This window comes from Canis lupus, chromosome 13 (genome assembly GCF_011100685.1).
Source record: "Canis lupus familiaris isolate Mischka breed German Shepherd chromosome 13, alternate assembly UU_Cfam_GSD_1.0, whole genome shotgun sequence".
Lineage (NCBI taxonomy): Eukaryota > Metazoa > Chordata > Mammalia > Carnivora > Canidae > Canis > Canis lupus.
Window position 1 is genome coordinate 1,415,785 of NC_049234.1, and position 25,650 is coordinate 1,441,434.

General features: G+C 34.7%; 1 protein-coding gene across 12 annotated transcripts in view; it reads left to right on the top strand.

Moving 5' to 3' along the window:
• Positions 1 to 25,650, top strand: part of VPS13B (vacuolar protein sorting 13 homolog B) — a 734,128-nt gene that overhangs the window by 204,979 nt on the left and 503,499 nt on the right. For all 12 annotated transcript variants that reach the window (XR_005368417.1, XM_038555171.1, XM_038555170.1 and 9 more), the window contains 2 exons: positions 13,371 to 13,505; positions 14,256 to 14,429. Coding sequence is in view for 11 of the 12 variants with exons in the window: in XM_038555171.1 (XP_038411099.1) it covers positions 13,371 to 13,505; positions 14,256 to 14,429 (309 nt within the window). In the remaining variant the exon portion in view is untranslated. The remainder of the gene's footprint in view (positions 1 to 13,370; positions 13,506 to 14,255; positions 14,430 to 25,650) is intronic.

Sequence of the window (25,650 nt, forward strand, 5' to 3'; positions counted from 1 at the left end):
TTGTTTTTTTCTTAATTTAGTGACTAAGAGTGATGGCTTCTTCTCCCTCTTCCCACATTGACTGTCAAAATACGGAATTTAATATAATATGGCTTTTGCATAGTAGTCTTGCTTTGGATATTTCCACCAGTGGTTATTACTGAGAATTTAATTTCTTATAGCTCCTTACCATATGTGTCATAAAATTACCTAATCTTAGAAGCAGGCACTTTGTTTTCTAAGCATTTTATTTTCATATTCTACCCGAAGTGTTATTTTTTAAAGTTCATGTATATGAATAATACTAAGTGATCATAGGTAGTAATTGGGCATTATTTATTATTTCAGCCAAGAACTTTTATATGTAGAAAAACCAGTCTAATATTGTATCATTTTGTTATTTGTATCACAAAGAAATAATTATCTTTCTTTACCTGGTATTAAAAACATGGTAACTGCTTCAATTAGTTTAAGTTTTCTTTACTTTTTAAAAAAATATATGAGACTATGCTATCTTCAAAGAACACTTTTATATATCCCATTATGTAATAGTTAATCTTCTGCTACTATAACTAATCATTGGCTTTTAGAGCTAAAAAAAAAAATCATAGAATCAAATCTAATCACTCACTTTTTTCCATTGAAGAAACTGAGCCACAGAGGTTTTAAATCCAAAATTACACAGCTATTTCATGGCAGAAGTTATACTACAATAAAGGTCTAGTGGTTAGTGTATCTTTTACTAAACTCCCTTGTTTTTCCCTAATATGTGTAAACTGAACTTCCCTATTGTTTGTAACAATTCTGAAAATATGTTACCTGACATTTATTGAAGGTTTACATGCCAAGTGCTTTGTTGAGCACTGTCCATTTATCACATCAGTGCTCATAATTATTCTGTAAGGTAGCTTTGTACCCACTTTATAGGTAAGGATACTGAAACAATATAGTTCAGTTGACTTTAGGGTTCATAATGTGTTTAGTATTTCTGCATACCCCGTATTGTTCAGCCTAAAAAAATATTTATTGCTTCCTCATTTATCATGGATGAAATCTTGTGGAGAAAATTCATTTATAAGCCACATAGAGGATATCATGACATTACTTCTGTACTTTCCAGCATGGCATATTATTAACTTGAAAACCTTTCCTCAGCAAAGATGGATTAATATATAATATATTGGATAATATATTATACTTAAAATTCTAAGTGAATTACTGAGCCTGTTGTACCCCCGCCCCCCCCCAAAGGAGGAAACTGCAAACTAGATTTGGAGGTAGGCTTTGTCCAAGTGGGCTATGGCAAGCTGTTATCAGTGGGCTTGGTTTTTAATCACCAAAAGGGGGTGAGACAAGAAGAGAGGAATTTGGAAGTAATGTCCATTTCCCTAAGCTTATAACTTCTGAGTAGAAAGGTGGAGTGTTTCAAAAATATGCCCAACTCTTGATTTAACAAAGACTTCTTAGTTTTGGCCTTGATGGAGAAGGGAGAGGCTGTTTTTCTCCCCCCCCCCCACTTCCTAATTTATTTATTTAAAAAAATTTTTTTACATATTTTTTTAATTGGAGTTCAATTTGCTAACATATAGCATAACACCCAGTGCTCATCCCATCAAGTGCCCCCCTCAGTGCTCATCACCCAGTCACCTCCACCCCCTGCCAACCTCCCTTTCCACCACACCTTGTTCATTTCCCAAAGTTAGGAGTCTCTCATGTTCTGTCTCCCTTTCTGATATTTCCCACTCATTTTTTCTCCTTTCCCCTTTATTCCCTTTCACTATTTTTTATATTCCCCAAATGAATGAGACCATATACTGTTTGTCCTTCTCCGGTTGACTTATTTCACTCAGCATAATACCCTCCAGTTCCAACCACGTCGAAGCAAATGGTGGGTATTTGTCGTTTCTAATGGCTGAATAATATTCCATTGTATACATATGCCACATCATCTTTATCCATTCATCTTTTGATGGACACCGAGGCTCCTTCCACAGTTTGGCTATTGTGGACATTGCTGCTAGAAACATCGGGGTGCAGGTGTCCCGGCGTTTCACTGCATCTGTATCTTTGGGGTAAATCCCCATCAGTGCAATTGCTTGGTCGTAGGGCAGGTCTATTTTTAACTCTTTGAGGAACCTCCACATAGTTTTCCAGAGTGGCTGCACCAGTTCGCATTCCCACCAACAGTGCAAGACGGTTCCCCTTTCTCCACATCCTCTCCAACATTTGTTGTTTTCTGCCTGTTAATTTTCCCCATTCTCACTGGTGTGAGGTGGTATCTCATTGTGGTTTTGATTTGTATTTCCCTGATGGCAAGTGATGCGGAGCATTTTCTCATGTGCTCGTTGGCCATGTCTATGTCTTCCTCTGTGAGATTTCTGTTCATGTCTTTTGCCCATTTCATGATTGGATTGTTTGTTTCTTTGGTGTTGAGTTTAATAAGTTCTTTATAGATCTTGGATACTAGTCCTTTATCTGATAGGTCATTTGCAAATATCTTCTCCCATTCTGTAGGTTGTCTTTTAGTTTTGTTGACTGTTTCTTTTGCTGTGCAGAAGCTGCTTATCTTGATGAAGTCCCAATAGTTCATTTTTGCTTTTGTTTCTCTTGCCTTCGTGGATGTATCTTGCAAGAAGTTACTGTGGCTGAGTTCCAAAAGGGTGTTGCCTGTGTTCTCCTCTAGGATTTTGATGGACTCTTGTCTCACATTTAGATCTTTCCTCCATTTTGAGTTTATCTTTGTGTCTGGTGTAAGAGAATAGTCCAGTTTCATTCTTCTGCATGTGGCTGTCCAATTTTCCCAGCACCATTTATTGAAGAGACTGTCTTTTTTCCAGTGGATAGTCTTTCCTGCTTTGTTGAATATTAGTTGACCATAAAGTTGAGGGTCCACTTCTGGGTTCTCTATTCTATTCCATTGATCTATGTGTCTGTTTTTGTGCCAGTACCACACTGTCTTGATGACCACAGCTTTGTAGTACAACCAGAAATCTGGCATTGTGATGCCCCCACTATGGTTTTCTTTTTTAATATTCCCCTGGCTATTCAGGGTCTTTCTGATTCCACACAAATCTTAAAATAATTTGTTTCAACTCTCTGAAGAAAGTCCATGGTATTTTGATAGGGATTGCATTAAACGTGTATATTGCCCTGGGTAGCATTGACATTTTCACAATATTAATTCTGCCAATCCATGAGCATGGAATATTTTTCCATCTCTTTGTGTCTTCCTCAATTTCTTTCAGAAGTGTTCTGTAGTTTTTAAGGTATAGATCCTTTACCTCTTTGGTTAGGTTTATTCCTAGGTATCTTATGCTTTTGGGTGCAATTGTAAATGGGATTGACTCCTTAATTTCTCTTTCTTCAGTCTCATTGTTAGTGTATAGAAATGCCACTGACTTCTGGGCATTGATTTTGTATACTGCCACACTGCCAAATTGCTGTATGAATTCTAGCAATCTTCGGGTGGAGTCTTTTGGGTTTTCTATGTATAGTATCATGTCATCTACGAAGAGGGAGAGTTTAACTTCTTCTTTGGAGAGGCTGTTTTCCTTGAGAATTTGTGACCACAGTTCTGTCATCACCCAGATTTTAGTTTCTAGTGTGGTCTACGAACCATCAAGACAATAAGTTAACTTAAAATATGATCCTGGTTGTGGTGTTTAATCTCTGGGTATCTAGTAGTAAACAGAGACATTTGTTGTGGCATATATCTTCAACTATGGCAATGTATTTGAAGAAGAAAGCCTGTGAAATGTAAACTCAGAATCCGGAATTATCAAAGAACTTGAAAATAATCCACCAAGAGCAGAGTTTGCAGAGACCTTCAATGACCAACTTAGATTCCTAGAATTTCAGATAAAGTAATTATTGGAAATAGTATAAAATGGCTATGTTTAAAAGTATTAAAGTAGCAAAAGATGGAATTGAAAATATGAAAGAGGCACAGATATAGTCAATAAAAGCTAGGTAGGGATCCCTGAGTGGCTCAGTGGTTTAGTGCCTGCCTTTGGCTCAGGGCGTGATCCTGGAATTCTGGGATCGAGACCCACGTCAGGCCCCCTGCATGAAGCCTGCTTCTCTTTCTGCCTGTGTCTCTGCCTCTCTCTCTCTCTCTCTCTCTCTCTCTCTCTCTCTCATGAATAAATAAATAAAATCTTAAAAAAATAAAAGCTAGATAATTTAAAAATATATATAGTCTTTGTAGGTCGAAAGCCACTGAATGGATTAAATAGATACAGCCAAAGACAGTATTAGTGAACTTGAAGTGGAAATAAAGAAATTATCCAGAATGTATCCCTGAAAATCGAGATGAAAATGTGAGATACAGTAGGTAAATAAATCTGGACAGTAGGATGAGATAATTCTATATATGTAGTAAGATTCCCGGGAGGAGAAACTAGGAGAGAGGCGATATTTAGAGACTTTTTTTTTACTCCACAAAATTGGTAAAAGATGTGAATCTTCAGATTTAAGAATCATAAATCCCAAACAAGCAAAATAAACCTTTAGGTGGATACATTGTTGTGAAACCCTACTCTGCTAAAGACAAATATAAATATTTAAAAGCAACTCAAAAGGAGAAGAAATTAATGGCATGCTCTGCCAACATTAATGTTAATTTTTTAGTTTCCCATACTTGGTAATGAAGATGTCAGGGATAAAGCAAATTACTTGTTTTTGAATACCTATTATACTTGAGGCATCGTACTCAGCTATGAAATTCTCTTTGAGTAGGCTCATACAATCTAGTGATCCTCCCCTTTCTAACCAAAATGAATTAGTGAATCTTCTTGTCAGACTATATCCAGAAGTTGTAAGTTCTTCACTACTTTAACCAGGCTCTGCGTCCCCTTCCAATTGAAAAGATTTCTTTTTCTACTTCCTTACACTCAGAAATGTCCAAATTCCCACACCTGTAGTCATAACACAGTAGGGCAATCATGTAATTATTTTATATGTTAAATATGTAAACTTGAGAAGCAGGTTAATTCTAAATAATGCAGATTAGTTTTCCAAGAAAGTATGCATTTAGTATGACAAAGATATGTAGGAGGGAGACTCTGATTCAGAGTTTTAGAGTTAGCAGCAAATTTTAATTTAAATTTTATTAATTTAATTTAATTCTTAATATAAGGAATAACTCCTTATGATATAGTTTACATATCATAAACTTATGATATATAAAATTTTTCATAAGTTTCCTTATGATTTATAAGGATTTATTCCTATATTAAGAATTATAAACTTGATAGAGTGTGTTGTTTTAAATTAAGGCATTTCTTTTCATCATTCTTTTAGTATGGAGAAGATATTCTGGCTTAACTCAGTCCTAGAGCGTCACTTCATTTGCTTTTCCATGTTAAAAATAACAAAATGATCAATAATAATAAAAAAAAATGACCACTATCTTTTAAAGGTTACTGCCTCCCATTTGCTTATTTTATCCAAGGGAGACGAGTCTCTCAAGTGTACCCAGAAAGCTGGTTGTCTCTCAAGAGCAAGATTCTTGCCTCCCCAGCTACTCCTGTTCAGACTATTACTTTCTTCTCAGGTAATGAGTCTTTCTCTAATTTCACTTTATCCCTTTATTCCTGCCTTAAAAGGATAAATACTTAACTTTTAATATCAACTATTTGGAAGGTCTTTCCTACTTTGTTTTGTGTCAGGTTTTTTAATAGTTCTGCTAAAATGGCTATCCTGTCAGTCTGTATCTTCAAATAATTTTTCCCTTCTTCAGAAACTTTTATTATTGGCTTATTATCCTGTTATTTTATTATTTTTGTGTATCTAGCATGAATCTTGACTGCTTGAGTGTCCTGAGTGACATTTTATTTTATTTTATTAATTTAGAATTTATAAGACTTGTAACAAAAAGCACAGTCCTCTGGGCCCCTTTCATCTTCACTTCTTTTTTAGAGGCAATCATTTTCAGCTAATTCTTAGATATTTACCTCTACATTTTTAAATAAAGTGCTTGTAACAATTTTCTCATCTTTCATGTTTAGATAGTATCTACATACATTCTACTACCACAAACTTCTTGCCATAAAACAACATGAATTTATCTTCTTACAGTTCTGTACCTTAGAGTCTGAAATGAATCTCATACTAAAATCAGGGTATCAGCTTCCTTTTGGAAGCTTCTCAGAATCTGTTTCTTTGCTTTTTCCACCTTTAAATGCCATGTGCATTCATTGGCCTGTGACCTTTATCCCCCATCTTCAAAGCTAGCAACATCACTGTGGTAGTGTTTGTGTCATTATGTGTCTTTCTCTGACTCTTCTCTTCTGCCCCCTCCTTTCATTTTTAAGAACCTTGGTGATTATATTGGGTCCACCAGGATAATGCAGAGTAATTTCCCTATTTCAGATCAGCTGATTAGCAAGCTTAACTTCATCTGCAACCTTAATTCTCCATTGCCATGTAAGGTAATATACTCACAAGTCTTAGATTAGGATGTGGACATTTTTGGTAGGGGGAGGTGGGTAGCCTTATTGTGCCTTCCAAAGAGGTTTAAGCTTTTAGGGCTGACACTCATTGACTGTCTCCATCTTTAGTCTTTTTTTCTCTGAAATTATCTAATTATATCACAAGTTTTGCTTAAATTTATATTTAGTAATAATATATTATGACCATATATGGATGAATTATAGTATACTGAATTATACTGAAAATTAAATAATTTTTCCCTGTGCAACTTTTATTCTAGGAGTTAATAACTGCCCTATTAAAATTTGAGTAGTGTTCTATGTACTTATTATTAATTGCCCAGAACTTTCATAGTAACATGTCTTCTCGGAACGCCTGGGTGGCTCAGCGGTTGAGCATCTGTCTGCCTTCAGCCCAGGGTGTGATCCGGGAGCCCCAGTATCGAGTCCCACGTCGGGCTCCCTGCATGGAGCTTGCTTCTCCCTCTGTCTGTCCCTCCCTCTCTCTCTGTGTCTCTCATGAATAAATAAAATCTTCAAAAAAAAAAAAAAAAAAACATGTCTTCTCTCAGTAGTTCCAGTACATGAGATAGTTTAAATTTGTAGTCATTATTCTTTTAATGCACTTTTTTCCTCTTTGAATTTCTATTTGTTTCTAATCCTACCAAAGAGCTATCTTGAAGTTTTATTTTATCATTATTCTCGGAATTCTCTTTCCTGTTATGTTGGATCACGTGTTTCTTAGATCACATATGTGGTTCTTTCTTGATTTACTCCCTATTTTTGGTGGAGCACAATTTTGTGGTTATCTTTCCAGGAGAAGTAAATTTTTTCTCAGATCTGGCATATCTTTTTTTTTTTTAAATTTATTTATTTATTCATGAAAGACAGAGAGAGAGAGGCAGAGACACAGGCAGAGGGAGAAGCAGGCTCCATGCAGGGAGCCTGACGTGGGACTAGATACAGAGTCTCCAGGATCACGCCCTGGGGTGAAGGCAGGTGCTAAACCGCTGAGCCACCCGGGCTGCCCAGATCTGGCATGTCTGATGAATCTTTCTTCTACCTTCATATGTGATTGATAGTTTGGCTATTATAGATTTGTAGGTTGGGAATAATTTTTCTACAGAATTTTAAAAGCACTGTCTTATTGTTTCCTTGTTTTTAGTGTTGCTGTTGAGAAGTTTGACGCCCTTCTAATTGTATGTTGTATATTTCCATGTTATGTCTTTCTGTTTTTATGCATGTTTGTTTATTTATCTCATAGGAGCTTCTCTTTCAGATGTTGGGCTTCTGCTATGTATATGTTTTTTCATTTGTTGTGGTGGATTTATGGTGTACCTTTTTAATTAGAAACTTTTGTTCCACAGTTTGGGAAAATCTTGAATTATCTCTTTAATTATTTTCTCCATTTTGTTAATAGTCTTTTTGGAACTTTGGGTTTTAGATATTTGGTTGTTTATACTGATCCTTTGATTTTATTGTAATTACTCTTACATTTTCAATCTCTTAGGATTTTATGTTTTAATATATGGTAAATTTCCTCAACTCTATTTTCTTATTTTCCTATTTGAAGAGAATTAACATCATGTTTTTAATTTCTAAGGACTATTATTTTCTTTGAAAAAAATTTTTTTTTATGATTTTACTTATTTGAGAGTGAGAGACTGAGTGAGAGAGAGCATGAATAGGAGGGAGGGGCTGAGGGAGTGGAAGAAGCAGACTCCCCTGCTGAACAGGGAACAGAATGCAAAGCTTGATCCCAGAACCCATGAGATCATGACCTGAGGTGAAGGCAGAAGCTCAACTGACTGAGCCACCTAGGTGCCCGTTCTTTGAAAATTTTAACTAAACATCTAGTTTATGTTATAGTATCTTCTGTACTGTCTCCTAGGATAGTAATTGTAATTATTACTAAGATTTTTTTTTGATATTATTTGGTTACCTCATTTCTTTTCTGGGTTTTTAATTCTCTATATCTTGAAGTGATTGTCATATGATATCTGATGGTCCTTCATATTTAGAATAAAATACTAAATCTGTGTTTAAAGTTGGAGCTTGTTGAATTGCTGGTGTCATTGTAGGGAATTGGACATTACTTACTTTTTGTTGGAGGATAGTCATTTATCAGTATCTCTGATTCCTTCTTCTTGGACTGGCCAGTTTCTACTGAGAGAAATCCTTCTATTTCCTTTCTGAAGGTTATAAGCCTATCATTCAGAGTTCTTAGTAAATAAAAGAAGATCTCTTCATCCAGCACATAAACCCCATATAGATTTTTAGACAATCTCCTGTTTTTAGCATGTACCCTTTTCTTTGGTTTTATCCCATAGTTCAAAATCCTTTTGGTTTAACTTCTCCAGAGTGTACCCTTAATCTTTTGCCTGGATGAGTGTGGGGGATTTGCATGACTGTATGGATTAAGGGAAGGGATCTGTGGTTATTAGATAGACTTTTAGTCTCTCATTTTTTAGCCTCATCTGCATTCCTGCACTCTGAACTTCCTGGCTTCTGTAATTTTTAATTTTTCAAGGCTTACTGAAAGTCAACTTGTTTCTAGTAGAATAGAGAAGAGTGCCTGTGGGAAATTGAACCAAGTCATCTCATTGCTACCTGTTTATCAAATATTCCTCTTTAAAACTTTTGATGATAGCTTCTGCCTCCTTGAGAATTGCTTATTCAGCTATTATCTTTTCATTTTCATTTCTTTGTGGGTTTAAGGCCCTAAAATTTTTTTGATAGTCTTTTAGTGGTAGTGAAGAGAGGGCACATAGGTAAATTTACATGGAGTTTGACTCCTTAATCTTTTACTTAGATATACACGCAGATATGTAGGCAATTCTTATCAGTTTATCTTTTAATAATTACAAGAGTGATCATAAGGTGATTTTTGAACACTGGAGAGTTGACAACTGAGGGTTAAGGTCTCAAGGGGATAGAAGAATTGTGACAGGCAAGAAAATTGGTGGAAAAGAATTGGAGTTAATGGTATACCACAGGACTAGGAATATGTGATAGAAGTTGATATTTTCCAGAAAAGTACTACAAAGAAATAATAGTGAAGTATTTCATATTAAATTCTATTACAAAACTTTAGTATTATTTTCAGGTTTTTTTTATTGAAATTAAATTTCAGTTGCAGTGTCTCAGAAATTCTCTCTTGTCTTCTAGTGGGCTGTCACTGCAGCATTTGAGTAAATGTCTGTGAGAGTGGCTGGAAAGGGAGTATTTCAAATGTTAGATACTGTCATTATCTTTGTGACTGTCCTGTTAACTCATGTCAGCTGACTGCATCTTACCAAATATTGTGCCTCTTCTCCAGATTAAGTTCTGTGTAAAATTGAGCTGTTTTCTGATTTAAGTATCTTGAACAGTAACGTAACAGTAATAATAATGCCTTAAGCTACCTAATCACTCAGCTACATAGTTAATGCTGCCTCTACCCAAAGTCATGCTTTTTGAGTTAAGAGCTTTTGCTCTTTTAGTTTCATCATGTTGCAGGAGGTTTCCTTTTCCACTTTCAGGAAGCCTCATTCAATAGGACACAGTATGGATGGTGCTCTGAATTGCTTAATGCCAACACTGTACTCCTTTTTACTTTCCTAGTGCTGATGTCTGGGCATTATGCAGATTTTGGTTTGAAGGTGGAGTAGAAGGGGAACACAAGTTTATTTTTTATTAAGGCATTCTTTTTAAGGGAGGCCTGGCTTGCTCAGTCTGTACAGCATGCGACTCTTGATCTCAGGGTCATGAGTTCATGCTCCACATTGGGTGTAGAGATTATGTAAATAAATAAATAAACTTAAAAAAAAGATCCCTCACCCCTTTTTAAAGAACACTTTCAGTTTCACAGTCAAAATGAGGGGAGGTTAGTTTCCCATATATGCCCTGATGCACACATGCACAGCCTCCACCAATATCGGCATCTCCCACCAGAGTGGTACTTTTGTTACAGTGGATGAACTGTAACACTCACATAGCATAATCACCCAAAGTCTGTAGTTTTAATTGACAATATATATATATATCTTTTTTACTAGCAGTGTTTCTCCATTGTTGAAGTCCATCAAGAGTGATCTATAATTTATTTTTTTAAAATCTCACCTTATAGCCTTTAAAACAAATTTCTTTATAAAAGAGCCTTTAGGGATCCCTGGGTGGCGCAGCAGTTTAGCACCTGCCTTTGGCCCGGGGCATGATCCTGGAGACCCAGGATCGAAACCCACGTCGGGCTCCCGGTGCATGGAGCCTGCTTCTCCCTCTGCCTATGTCTCTGCCTCTGTCTCTCTCTCTCTCTCTTTCTCTGTGTGACTATCATAAATAAATAAAAATTAAAAAAAATAAAAGAGCCTATATTGAGAAATTATGCATAATGATGCTTTAGTTACTAAAAGACGTTTTAAAATATTTGAGAAATATATTCATAAAAATGTAAACTAAGTTTGTAGTCTAAAACAAGATGCTTTATATGTATATGAGATTCTTACCAGAAGAAGTTCTAGGCAACTTCTTCTGATAATAGTATTACATATAGTATGTGTTAAGTATTAACAAAGACTTGTCATTTGTCATGGCACTTTGCTCACTTAGCCAGAAGAGCATGAAACTCTTGATCTAGGGTGAGTTTGAGCCCCATGTAGGATGAAGGGATTACTTACATAAATAAAGATAAAAAAAAAAAAGACCTACCATTTGTGATTCAAGATAGAGTCCTAAATGTTATAAACTGTACAAGAAGCAGCATTATAAAATAATTTAAAAACAAAGCCATTTTGGCCTATTCATATTCTTTTTCTTTTACACCTATCAGAAACTAATACAACTCTTTCCATTCTGAACACCATCAGCAACCCTTGAAAGAATCTTTGAGTAGCTCTTGACTGCTGACCACTATATATATGGTGGTTTTATATATGTTTTGAAAATTGGTAGAGAACGGAAGTCTCTTGTGGTGGCTTGAGGGTTAGGGACGAAAGTGTCATTCCATTTTATAACCCTCTCATCATCTAACATGATTAAAGCAATGTAAATCATCCAATGATTATAATTTCCCATAACTGCAGTAAATATTAAATATGTAGGGTACCTCAGCTTCCTTTCCTATAAGGAGAAATGTGATCAGGTCTTACCACTTTCTGCTTGGACACTTGGCAAAAACCTATTTCTCTAAGTCTTGGTTTTCCCCTATGTAAAATGGAATGGTAATGGTCACCTTGGGGGGGGTTGTTTTGTTTTGGAGATAAATAAATAAAATAACAAACTAGCACTAGGGACTGGCAGTAAGTGCTCAATGCGTATTAGGTGCTATGATAACTAGTACTACTGTTAAAACTGTTACTACTATGACTATGTTTCTATAAATACATATTTATATAAATATTGTCATCATTTAATTTTCAGAGATACTACTTTAGATTTTTGAGTCCTGGATTTTGAGGATCTGATTTAAAATCTAATACCACCATAGAAAACTATATAAATACACATTTCAGACTTCTGTTCTGGGGATAATAGATACCATTTTAAATGGAAACAACAGAGGTGGTGAATATTGGAAAATAGCAACCAATCAGTATACTTTTATGTAACGACCATATGGAAATTAGTAAATAAACAGGCCCTTCCAAAATGATTGCTAGTATATGAGAGGGTGTTTCTTAAGATGATGCTTTATAATCATTTGCAAATCACGTAGTGTGTTGGTTAAACTGCAGATTCCTGGGCCATATCTGAGAAAGACACTTGGAAGATTATGGGGCTTCTTGAACATACTAAAGTTGAAATGAAAGGTTGCAAAGTGAGGTTTAATGTGTCTGTCATAGAAAGTTTATGGTTTTCTTAATTACTTATACATGTTCTACTTAGAGTTTCAAATGTGAGGGATAGTATATATTTGACCAAAATGTGGAATGTGGAAAAGAAGGGAAATTATATTGGTCGATGTTAGTGAATATAGGGAAAATGAATGGTATGTCTTCTCTGATGGGATCAAATTGTATTAAACTCCCTAGGTCTTTTACTCCTGTAGGACGTGGAGCAAAATTTAACTAAAGTCCTGGAGTCCAATGTATCTTAATCTGAAAATGAGGATGATGAACATTTTTATTATAGGCTTGTTAAGAGGATTGAAGGAGATAACATGTATAACACAGAATAAGTCCTGAGGAAATGTTAGTTGATTAGAGTTCCTCATCATTATAATTAAGTGGTTTATAATATTGTCAGTTCTCAAGGTTCCTCTGCCTGTTGAATTCTCACCTACTGTTAAGGGCCAAGATGAGTTTCTTCCTTTTGAATTAAGTTTTCCCTATCATTTATTTTATGGTAATTATTATAATAATCTGTGCTTCAGTGTCTTTCAGCGAGTAGCATATAGTACAGATGTTAATATCCACTTTTTTGTTAATTGATATAGAATACCATTGATTTTTTAAATCTGCACATGGTAGTTTAATTTTGCTTATCAGCTATTATATTTTAACTTAGGAGCTGTTCCAAGCTGTCTTGTTTATCTTTCCTTATTCTTCCTGACAGAAGATATTTTGTGGTTCTGTTTATGCAGAAAGTTTCCTATTTAAATTAAATGTCTCTGTCTAAATGAACCTCAATTTATAAATTAGTTTCAAAAATAAATATCTTACTCTGTATTTTAAAACTAAATATGATTTTTTAAAGTTTTCTTGTTTTTTAAACAAATACTTGTTTTAAAACATTTATTAGTATTTCTTGAGCTTGACTAATCAAAAGCTGACTACGTAAGTATAGTTATGAGAATACAGACTATTTATTTTAAAATTGCATCCTTTCACCTCCTAAATGCTAAACTATGAAACCTAACATAAATACTGTAAGAACATCTGAGGCAGATAATTAAAGTATAATTAAGTTTAAATGCCTTGGTGAAGGAGTATAAAAATTATTTAAATTCAATCGGCTAGTACATTTGCAGTTTTCTTTTATTAGGTGTGAAATCTAAGAATCCCCTGCCAACTCTTGAGGGCTCAATCCAGAATGTTGAATTGAAGTACTGCAGCACATCATTGGTCAAATGTGCCTCTGGGACCGTGGGATCAATAAAAATTTGTGCCAAAGCCCCAGGTATGTGCAGCTGGACCGTGTAAAAGTTTATTGCCTGTATAGGAGAATTGGCCTTGCATTTTACAAGGAGCGTTACTGAAACAAGAATTTGCTCATTGTTCCTATGAATCAGAGGTTTTAATTTTTTTTTTACTTTAAAATTTTTTAATTGTGCCAAAATGATACTTCTTTACTTTAATAAATTAATTTTTACTTAAGGAAAAAATGCATGGTTATTAGAGTGGTTATGAGGGAGAAAAATTAAAAATTTACTCTTATACTTTTGGAGGGAATAGGAAGTATAGATATATATGACACTTAAAAATTAAAATGTTGTTAATATAATAAACAGATAACAACTGTTTTTTAATTTTTGTATTTGACTTCACTTTCCTGCCAATTCTTTACTTCATACCATTTTCCATAAACACTTGTGATTTAAGTTTTTTCAGTACAACCAAAATTTCTTGGTAAGTTTAAGGAGGTACAGATTTTGTTGAATATTTAGAATATAGTATGTTCAAGTTGTTTCCTTTTATAATCTCATTGAACATGTTGTATATTCATTAGCTAAATATTAAAACTTACTTTGTTAAGAATCAAAAGTGCTTTTAAGTTTATCACTCATACTTTTTAGAATATAAATGTACAGCTACAATGACCAAATATAACTGAAGTGTTATATTATGATAATATATTTTAAGAGCAAGCATCCTCAAGCTACTCCTATATTTTTTTTATAAGAATTGTTTCATTAATGTTTCTCTTCAGGTGACAGTGGAAAAGAGAAGTTGATTCCATTGCTTCAGGGTCCTTCTGACACTAAAGACCTTCATAGTAGCAAGTGGCTCAATGAGAGTAGAAAGCCAGAATCCCTCTTAGCTCCAGATTTGACAGCCTTCACAGTCCAAGTTCCACAGTATATGGATTACTGCCATAATTCTGGTGAGGACAAATTTATCATTATTCACTTATTTTGCATTTTCTTTTCCAGTAAGGCTTTTAAAAGGATTTTTAAAAAACCAATTTGTGTCCATTGGGATACTCCCTACAGTTGTGCTCTATGAAACTTCAAGTGTAGTGTTTTTGTATCATTTTTGATAAATGATAAGTTTATAAACAATAATGATTTTATATGAGAGTTCAGTTTTTGGTATAACAATCTTAGATTCATATCTACTAAATCCAACTGAGTTTTAAAACCTACCATATCATGTAATAGGTAGAAAAGAGTAAAAGAAATTGAAAACATTGGAAAGAGAAACTACTTTTCCTTGGGATAGTGGCACTTTGTGACCCATCATTTGCCAAATGAAAATCAGGTATTTGAGCCTTCTGCAATTTTGCAGAAAGGAAGAAATGTTGATAATGGAACCAAGAAAAAAAAAAAAATCTCTGAGGTCAAGATCCTCTTTCTTAGAGTTATTTTTCTAGTAGCATTTTGCCTAGAATCTTTTTCATTTTATTCAACACCATAATAGCAAAGGTACACCTCTTGTGTTGATAGAGGAGATAACAGAAGGATCCACAAAGACTGAGATTAAAAAATATATATACACACACATCATATATATACATATATATACATATATATATGGTAAGTAGAGACTATTATCAGCCATGAGTTCAGTTAGTCAGTAGTGGTTAGTAAAGGCAAAGTGGTCAAAGAGTCTAGAAATAAGATTGCTATATACATATTTTTTAAAAGAGTAAGGGTACCAATTTCTTTTAAAGAATTAAAGGGACGGCCCCGATGGCCTAGCAGTTTAGTGCCACCTTCGGCCCAGGGTGTGATCCTGGAGGCCCGGGATCGAGTCCCACGTCAGGCTCCCTGCATGGAGTCTGCTTCTCCCTCTGCCTGTGTCTCTGCCTCTCTCTCTCTCTCTGTTTCTAATAAATAAATAAATAAAATAAAAAAAATATATATAAAGAATTAAATGGCTAGTGAAGAGTTGGTTTCAAATAGCTGCCTAAGAGTAGAGCTCTCTAATATTTAACAAGTATTGTGACTTAAAATGCTAAGCATCACTGCACTAATTTCAAAGGAGGAAACCATAAAAAGATTTGTAATAATTGACCAGACAGATAGTATATGGAAGTGAATATTTGAAGCAGTGTACAAGGACATGAAAAAATATTTGAAAGATTAATTTTTGTTACAGTAGCATTTGCAGCCTGTAAATACATGCACATTAAAAACTAGAAATTAGTATTTGAAATGTGAACTTGAGGATCCTCTGTTAGCATGCTTCTAATAAAGACAATACTTCTTGAAAAGAAGTTTCAGCCTGGTGAGAATTGGTATAGAGCCCAAAGTAAAAATGTGAAGATGAGGCCAAACCCAAACTAAGACCGTGCATATGATTAGAGGATTTTACTTACCTTTTAAGGCAGGGACTGGTAAACATTTTAATAGAGAGCCATATAACTAATATTTTAGGCTTTGTGGACCATGTTTTCTCTGTGTTAGCTATCAAGTTCTGCTATTATAGCAAAGAAATAGCTGTAGATAAAATGCGAACAAATGGATAAGATTGTATTTCAATAAAACTTTATTTACAGAAACAAAAGAGTGAGCCAGATTTAGTCTATGTCATTTACTTATGTTTTTAGGGATAAGGGATTGGGGTGGATAAGCATCATCATGCTGTTTAAAATGCCTATTTAATCCCATTCCATAATTAGGTTGTTGAGTAAACTTCTATATATATATAATTATCCATTTAGTAGCTTGGTTTTTTTTTTTTTTTTTTTTTTTTTTAAGAATTTATTTGAGAGAGTGAGCATGGTGGAGGGAGAGGAGAAAAAGAGAGGGAGAGAGAGAGTTTCAAGTAAACCCCTCAGTGAGGGCAAAGCCCAGTACAGGGCTTGGTCTAATAACCCTGAGATCATGACCTGAGCTGAATTCAAGAGTCTGATGCTTAATGGACTAAGCCACCCAGGCACCCATCCATATAGTATTTTTTGATAGGTTTTGTTTTCAAGTCATCACGTCGTTAAAATGTTATTAAAATATTATTAAAATGACCCAACCATCCATTTAGTATTTTGATACCTAAGAAGAGACTAAGCTTATTTGAATCTACAACCGCATATTAAAGTTGGACAGGGCCTCCTCATTTTTTGTTTTGCCATATACACAGAGTTAATGAGTCAAGCTTATAATCTGATCTTTCTCATAACAATATTTTATATTATTTTTGTGATTTAAATGCATTTCTAGGGTCACAAAAATGTATTTGCATTTCTAACCTTTTAAATATGCCTAAAAGTAAACTATTATGTAAAAAAGGGTAAAGTTTTACATTTTTCTTGCAATAAGAAAATTTCCCTAATCTTCAACATTACTGTTACATTTAGTGATATATTTTTGGATTTGTGTGTAAAATTTTAATGTGGTTATGTATTTGATGCTTTGAAATTATTCCTTTGGGTATGTTTTAATCCTAAAATGAAAGGTTGTTTTTACTTAAACTACATTCATATACTTAATTTAGGGCATTTTTAAATTTAAATTTTCTATCCACCTTAGAACTGCCACTCACATTCATGGTTTAGGTATTTATGATAAAACTAGTTTTGAAATAATATTGATTAATCCTTATGTTCTTGTAACAAGATTTAAATTGGAGATGTATATGTTTGTTTGTGTGTGTGTAACTCAGGAGTAGACAAATAATAAGTAAATAAAGTTTAAGTGAAAAAATAATTTATTAACAATCCTTTAAGATTTTACTGAAATATCACCTCTTCAGCAAGGACTTTCATGGCAATTGCATACAAAAATTATTTTCTCCCTTAAAAACAAGTGCATGTACACACATGCACACACACATTGACACATACTTCTTATTTTTCTACTCTTAGTACTTATTACAGTTTTACTGTAATGTATCTGTTGCTGATTTATCTTGTTGATTTTTTTGTCCTGCTTTTAGAATTTAATCTTCATTTAAGCAGGAATTTTTGTCTGTTTTGATTACTACTCTATTCCTAGTGTCTAGAACAGTATCCTATATACACTTGGCTATCAACAAATATTTAAGGAATGAATAAGTAAGTAATGATTACATTTACTTTTATTTGGTTTTTGAGGTTGGAGCACCTAAAGGAAATGACGCAGAACCAGAAGTCTTTCCAAATGTTTCTTTAAAAAAAAAAAAAAAAAGATTCTGGGTAGTTAAATCCTTCTAGCTGAACAATTAAAGAGAAGCATAAGTAGTCTTTGCTGTCTGTTTCACAAATACATGTTCAGGAACCAATTAATGATGCTTCTATTTCTTTTCTTTTTTTAAAAGATTTATTTATTTTAGACAGTGCTTGTGAGCGTTGGGGGTGGGGCAGAGGGGCAAAAGGAGACAGAGAATTTCAAGCAGACTCACTATGGAGCACAGGGCCCCACATGGGGCATGATCCCGTGACCTGAGACCATGACCTGAGCTGAAAATAAGAGTTGGTTATGTAACAGACTGAGCCATCCAGGCACCCCATGATGCTTCTATTTTTTTACATTCATACAGATATTAGGAATCAAATAGAGAAATAAGATGCTTCTTTGGCTCCTTCAGAGGTAGACGTGCTTGGTGACTATAATTATTGTATGTAAAATATTTTAAGATGGGTTCTTACTATTTTTTCCTTTTTAATTATAGGTTGGTTCTTCTTCATATGCTATATTTTACCTATAGTTTATAGGCAGATTCTGCTTGTTAAAAAGTTCTGAATCCTTGTTAATCTTGGTATTAATGTCTAGATAAATTTTGAGGTGTCTGATATTTAAGAATATAAAATGATGGGGATCCCTGGGTGCCTCAGCGGATTAGCGCCTGGCTTTGGCCCAGGGCGCGATCCTGGAGTCCTGGGATCGAGTCCCACGTCGGGCTCCCGGCTTGGAGCCTGTTTCTCCCTCCTCCTGTGTCTCTGCCTCTCTCTCTCTGTTTCTCTCTCTATCATAAATAAATAAATAAATCTTTAAAAAAAAAGAATATAAAATGATTACAAAGTACTGTGTAAACCTAGAATCAAAGGAATTTAGAGGTCTCCCATTTTAGTTTCTAAGCCAACGTTAGGACTTTTTATTTTTTATTTTTTTTTTTTACGTTAGGACTTTTTAAAACGTGTCTCCTTCTCTCTTCTCCTTCTCTAGATCTCTTGGCCTTCTTTCAGTTTCTCACTGGTGATTATGCTTTTGCACATACTATTTTTCCTGTGTGGGATTCTCACAATTACCCTTACCTTTTCACTTTATATCTGTTTAATTCCAGCTCAGTCTTAAGATCATAGCTCAACTACTACCTCTTCAGGGAAGCCTTGATACCCCTTTCCCCTACTCCCCATCACCCAATTTGATTAAGTAGCTTTGTTACATTCATTTTTATGGTTCACTGTACTTTTCTTTGATAGTACTTAATGACAGTGTGCATTTACATAGTTGGGTGATTTGAATGCCGTGTGTCCTTCTTGCTTGACAGTGAGTTGTGTGAGGGCAGAGTTAGTTACTGGTTACTTACTTTATCTCCAGGACTTAACATTGTCTAACATATAGGGAATGTTTTGAGAAATCATTTGTTGAATGAATGAAGAAATAGACATTTATGGCAGATGGTCAAGGGTATGAACATATTTGATAAATAGTAAGTTGTTAATAAATGTTAATAGCCTTCCCCTTTCTGTCCTTATATTTCTCTCTCTTTCTTCTTTGAATATACATATCTGTCACTGGAGAGAATATCTAACAGTATCTTTCTTTGTTAGACAGCTCTCATTACTATTAGATCCTTTATTGAACTGTAACTTCCATTTCTTGGTCTGGTTGTAGTTTTATAAATGACATGAAATAACATATGAGCCCTAAATATACCTGACAAAACTTACTATCTTGTTTTTCTTTATTTTCCTCTCTCATTATTCATCGTCTTTAGTCTTTGGAATTTACCCTATGATCATATCTTTTCTGTTGGAATCTTAGTCTTTCTTGGCCACCAGGTGTGAAAAGAAGAGTCTCTTTTGTAGGTCTGAGTTTTTGCATACCTTATAAATGGTGGCACTGATTGCCCTTTGTTCTGGACTATTCAGGGATTTTTGTATGGTCAAGAGCCTTGAAAGATAGATTTAGTATCCTTGAAGAGCCAGTGGATGGTATTGTTAACTGCCCGTTATAAAATATTTGATTCTTCAACTCAAGATTCATCTCTTATCCTGCATCGCTCTGCATGTGCAGACATCCATCTGGATACATCTTTGTCATCACCTCTGTGAAACTTGGGGGCAAGGGGAACTGATGCAAATATGTTGATAGTTGTGCATTTCCTATCCCATGAGTAATAAAGTCCTTTGTCTTTGACTCAGGAATCTCCTGTCTTCTATATCATTCATAGCTTTGGTAGGGTAAAATCTTAGGCTCACAATTCTTGACACCAGAACGGTGTAGTTTCTTGGTTCTCCTTGCTGAACCATCTTCATGTCTCTCCTCAACCATGGTACTCCCTCCTTATCTGTAGGGGATACGTTCTGAGATCCCCCAGTGGATGTTGAAACTGCAGGTAGTATTAAATCCTGTATATACTATGTTTACCTATACATACATATATAATAAAGTTTAAGTCCTAAATTAGACATAGGAAGAGATTAATAGCAATAACTAATAATAAAATAGAACAGCTATCTAATATAAAAATTTTATGATTATGGTCTCTCTCAAAATAGCTTATTGTAATGTACTCATCCTTTTTCTTGTGATGATGAGATGATTAAATTCCCATGTGATAAGTCAAAGTGAGGGGAATCATGTCAGCATTATACTATCAAGTTACTGTTGACATTCTAAGGATATTTCAGGAGAGGATCATCTATTTCTGGATTGTGGTGACCATGGGTGACTGAAACCATGGAAAGTGAACTTGCAGATAAGGTAGGACTATGGTGTTTTGTTTTGTTTTGTTTTTACCTTAAATATAGATCATTCTTGAGATTCTATTCCTGGTCTTCTTTCTACTCAAATGATGTAATCAACACTACTGTTTTTAGCAACCAACCATATGTTTATGTCTCTCCATTTATTTTCTTTTGAAATCCAGACTCCAAATTTCAGCCACCTCTTGACCATTGTCCTGTGGATATTTTATATTTTTTAATTTTTTACATTTTTTTAAAGATTTTATTTATTTATTCATGAGAGAGAGAGAGAGAGAAAGGCACAGACACAGGCAGAGGGAGAAGCAGGCTCCATTCCATGCGGGGAGCCTGATGCAGACTCGATCCCAGGGCTCCAGGACCACACCCTGGGCTGAAGGTGGTGCTAAACCACTGAACCACCCAGGCTGCCCATCCTGTGGATATTTTAATGGTGCCTAACACATTTAAAACTAAACTTGGTGTAATCTTCCCACCCCAATTCATACTCCATTATTCAAAATTTCAATTAATGGCACTACTTCCTTCTTAATGTTGTAAATTTCAGCACTAGTTCAATTGTTCTTTCTTTTTCCCTTGCATATGGTAGATGTTCCATAAAAGCTTTTTTTTTTTTAAACTTAATAGTCCAGGCTAAACATAATAAATTTATTTTAGTCGTTTCCCATATGATGTGTTCAGATTCATTGCTGTACTGATTACTTCCACTACTTGTTAGAAACCGTGTCTCTTAAAATTTAACACAATCTTCCACATAGCACAAAGTAAAGAGCATATTTTCCAGATTTGTGTAGTGAACTTCTACTTAGTTACTGTTTGTTTTGAGCTTATGTGCCACTGGAAACAAGGATTATTCTTCACATAATAAATACTCTTAAGACATTTTCCCATATTTTATATATCTATATTAGTTTATAAATTTACATGAAGAACTTCACACTTAATTCTATGAAATTTCATCTAATTGATTTTGGCCCACCATTAATAAAGAAGATATCTTTGAAACTATCTGTTTGACTGTAGTTATTTGTACAAGTAGGTTGAACTTACTACTTTTGCTTTTTTATATGAAATGCAAAATATTTCTAAGATCAGAAAATTATGTGATTATGATGTTATTTTAAGATAATGAAAAGCAAGTGTTCCTGTTAAAGTGTCATTTAAATATAATAGTTTAAGCCAATCTTCCTAGTCCCCAATGTAATCAGTTTGAGAAAGTTTTTAACTTTGCTAGGTTGTCATACATTAAAAGTTATTTTATATTTTACCCATCAAATATAGCCAACTTTTGATCACTGTTATTGGAAAGGAAAGTCACAATTACAATTCTCATCTCTGGATATTCAGTTAAGTTGGGAGGTAGTTCTCTTTCTTGATTAAAATGTACCAGCAAATATACACAATCTTCTTTCACCATTCAAGTTGGTTGGTTAGAATGTGAATTGCTAAGTAGTTTCTAAAATGGAGGCAGTTCTTTAGATTGTAAGTTTTAATTTATGGGGATTGTTTTTTGTTCCAAAAAATTCTCCTTATATGTAGAATTAAGTGAATTACCTTGAAGTTATGTTTTTAGTATTTTGACAGGATACATGAGTAAGAATGCTATATATTGTAGCAATTAAAGACTATTCACATTTGTGGTTTGGGCATAAATGTGTAAAAATTATACCCATCTATCTTATTACATTTCCTCTCTCCTCCCCAAGGACTTTACTATGTACTTTATCTGTAATTGTTGCCAGTTTTCTATCATGTTCCCACTGGGCTTCTGGTGCAAAAAATCTTATCCTCTTGATGACAGAGCTTGCCTGAATGATTTCATGCTCCTAGCATTTTTGTTCACGGGAATTAGGGGCAAAATGTAACTACAGCTGAACAGAACGTCTATTTTTGTAATTTTGGAGTTTAGGCTCTGTTATTGGAACTAAATGAAGAGATGCAGGTGTTCTCCAGTCCAAGCCCTTTGGGAGTTTTGATGGTAGATGCTTGAAAAGAAAATGCATGTGTTTCCAGAGTCAAACAGCAGCTGTGAGACAAGGATTTATGTTTTTCTCAGAACTTTGGGATTTCAAAATGTTACATTTAATCACAAGCACAGAAAGGGGAGCAAATGTTAAAGATGTTACGCATAAAAGTAAGTTTACTGATCTCTTTACCATATGAACTAGTTGTGGGAATATAGGAGCAAAGTGATTTTTAATCATAATATAAACAATTTTTAAAGGATTATGATAGTTACCAGGACATAGCCTTTTGAGAATGTTGCCTTTTTAGCATAGAGAATTTTTTTAATCCTACTAATTAAGTTTTTTTTTTTTCCTGTTTAAACATACATGCACACACACAATGAAAGATTTGATAAAATATTTGCCAAATGCATTTTGACTATTTTTGGAAAAGTTCAAGTAATATCTTGTAATAACACAATGTTTTCAAGTAAAAAATGTAAATTTCTGTCTCAGATAGTAATCAAGGGAATTTACAGATATATTTAAAACATACATGTATTAAAGCTGATGTGTATTTAATAGTATTAATTCTCTGTCTAGAAAGTACCCTATATTAATCATGTTTTCCTTTAAAACTTAAGGTTTTTCTCTTGAGTCTTCTCATTTCCTGCCTTGTTCTCTACAGCCAACTGATACCTAGTCACTTAAAACTTTTCTTCAAGTTCTGTAAACCTGTGTGTATGCAGTTCTGAAGCTAGTAGTGAATCCTTTACCTTGTCCCAGAATCTAACTTTCCTGATTGAAATATCTCCTGGATGCCATGATGCTTGAATTCAGGAACAGGCTCAATAGCAACAGGAAATTACTTTGCTTCTTTGAAAGGTCCCAGATTCTGGAGGGAAGCCAAAGGGTGATATCCCTTGGGACTTGTGGGTGACCAGTGGTTTCCTTCATTTATAGCACAAGGTCAAAATTTTGCATTTTTTACTGCCTCTATAATAAAAAACTGGCATTCAAAGTAAATAAGTAGTAGCTTTATTTGTAAATAATAAATGATAAGGAGTGTTTCAGGTTGTAATGGACTTCAAGTGAATGTTCCCAGAAAATGTGTAATGTTTTGTGTATTTTTATAAAGACCAAAAAGATACCATTACTTAAATTTATTTTAGAAAGTGATGTTTTCAAAGCAAGTTTTTGGTTTTGCATTTCCTAACCAGATTTGAAGTTGGCTGTATAGGAGCTGTCATGTTGGCCAGAAGGAAAGTAGCAGCCGTAGTGCACCAGCAGGAATTGTTTTATGAAACACATAGATGTGTTACTAGTCTTTGCTACTTGACACTTCCCTGTTTGTCTCATCCCTTTAGAAGAAACTTGATTTTATTGCTTTTGCACTTCTTGTAGTAGATACAGTATATATAGGAATCATCCTTATGCTGTTTTGTTTTGTGAATGAGAGAGTCAGCTATCCATTAATGTGGGAGAGTTAAGCACTTCTTTGGGAGTCTTGTTTATTTTCACCTTTCTCTGACTTTAGTCCTTACTCTTCTCCTCTGGCTTCTCCCTTCCCAGTCACTAACTCCCTTCTCAGCAGCATCACCCTGCTATGAGCATATCACTGACAGACAATATTGTCAGATTCCTTCCTCTTGAGAAACCGAGAGTTCCTAAGGGCAGGGATCATGACAAGTATGTGATAAGTATTTTGTACATACAGGGTGGCCAAAAGGAAATGAAATTTTACCATTTGGGTCTAGGCTTGTCTACAGGCCCACATCATTTTATTTTTGAATTGGTCTATGGGGGGAAATATAGTTTGGCCTCAGTGTGTTAAAGAGTAATTAAAAAAAATACCATCATGAATCTTGTGTAGATATAAAATGGACATATGTTAAAGATTATTAGCATCATTGTCAATGAAAGAATCAGGCACATGTTACAACTAGGATCAAGGAGAACAACAACGAAGGACACATTTATAGATCAGTAATGCTGTAATAAATTTGGAAAGGGACACAAAACTATCTTCTTCCATAGTGGGGAAGGACAGTCAGTTGAACTTCTTCATGACAGTTTCTTTACATCTGTAGTCCAGAATTGTTTTTCATTGCTCTCAGCTATCTACAGTGTACAGATTTCTAAGAAAACTCAAACTTAAAGGCAGTGAAAGGTGCAGAGTTTCCGTGGACTCAGACTCTGATAACCTGGAGCAGTGTATTCAAAACAATGCAGAGCTTTTCATTGAAGCACAATTTTTTTCCTACAAACCTTACTAAATTCCAGATGGCTAGGCTATTTTTAGCTGTGGATGGTTTAAATATAGAGGCAGGTCAGAAGTAATTCTGTGAGGCAAAAGATTCAGTACATGGAGGGAAAATTAAAGGGAAATAATGCCACCGGCAGAGGGCAGTGATGAAGTTCAGTGTCCTCATGTTCAAAGGAGGTATTGATAATTGAATAATTGTAGGCTAATTCTGTAGACTGTAACTTGAATTAACTTTTGAAACCTTGTAATATTCTCTTCAGCCAAGTGCTTTGTCAATACCTACGACTTACCAGTTACTTTTAAAGTAAAAGTAGACAGGAGAATGGAATAGTAAAAACATACTTTTAGAGAAATTTTGAAAGATATTTATTGGCATTTCAGGGACATCAGAGGTCAGTAACAGTGCTCCTTTTTTGTTGTTTTTGCCCTCATTTCTAAGTGTAGCTAACCTTGAACAACACAGGGATGGGAGGCAAGGATTCCCCACATAGTAAAAAATCCATGTATAACTTTTGGCTCCCCCAAAACCTACTGCTAATAGCCGTCTGTTCACTAAGAAGCCTTACTGATAAAGAGTTGACTAATATCTATTTTGTATGTTTTATGTATTATAATGTGATATCTCTCCTGATGGGATGGAAGCCCCAAATATGGGGCCACCTGATTGGGCAGAAGCCAGCAGTGCTGCAAGTGAAATCAGAACTCACCTGAGGCAGAGGGAGTGGTGGGCAGGAAGGAGGCCATAGGTGTGGCTGTATTTAAAGAGAAGAAAGTGAGGACATATGGATGTGTATGGAATATTCCTTTTTCTTGGTAACTGTGCCTGGTTTTAAGTGGCCCATTGGTTAGTTAGGGCCTATGGCTGTTTTGAGGTGAGTCACCTGATGGGCCTTCTGTATTCAGTCAGGGGCTTGGGATCACCGTGGTACCTTTTGCCTTGCTTTCTATATATTCCTTTGCTTAAGCCTGTTGCTCAGAAGTGACCTTTACATTATATATTGTGTTCATAAAGTAGGTTAGAGAAAAGAAGATATTACTAAGA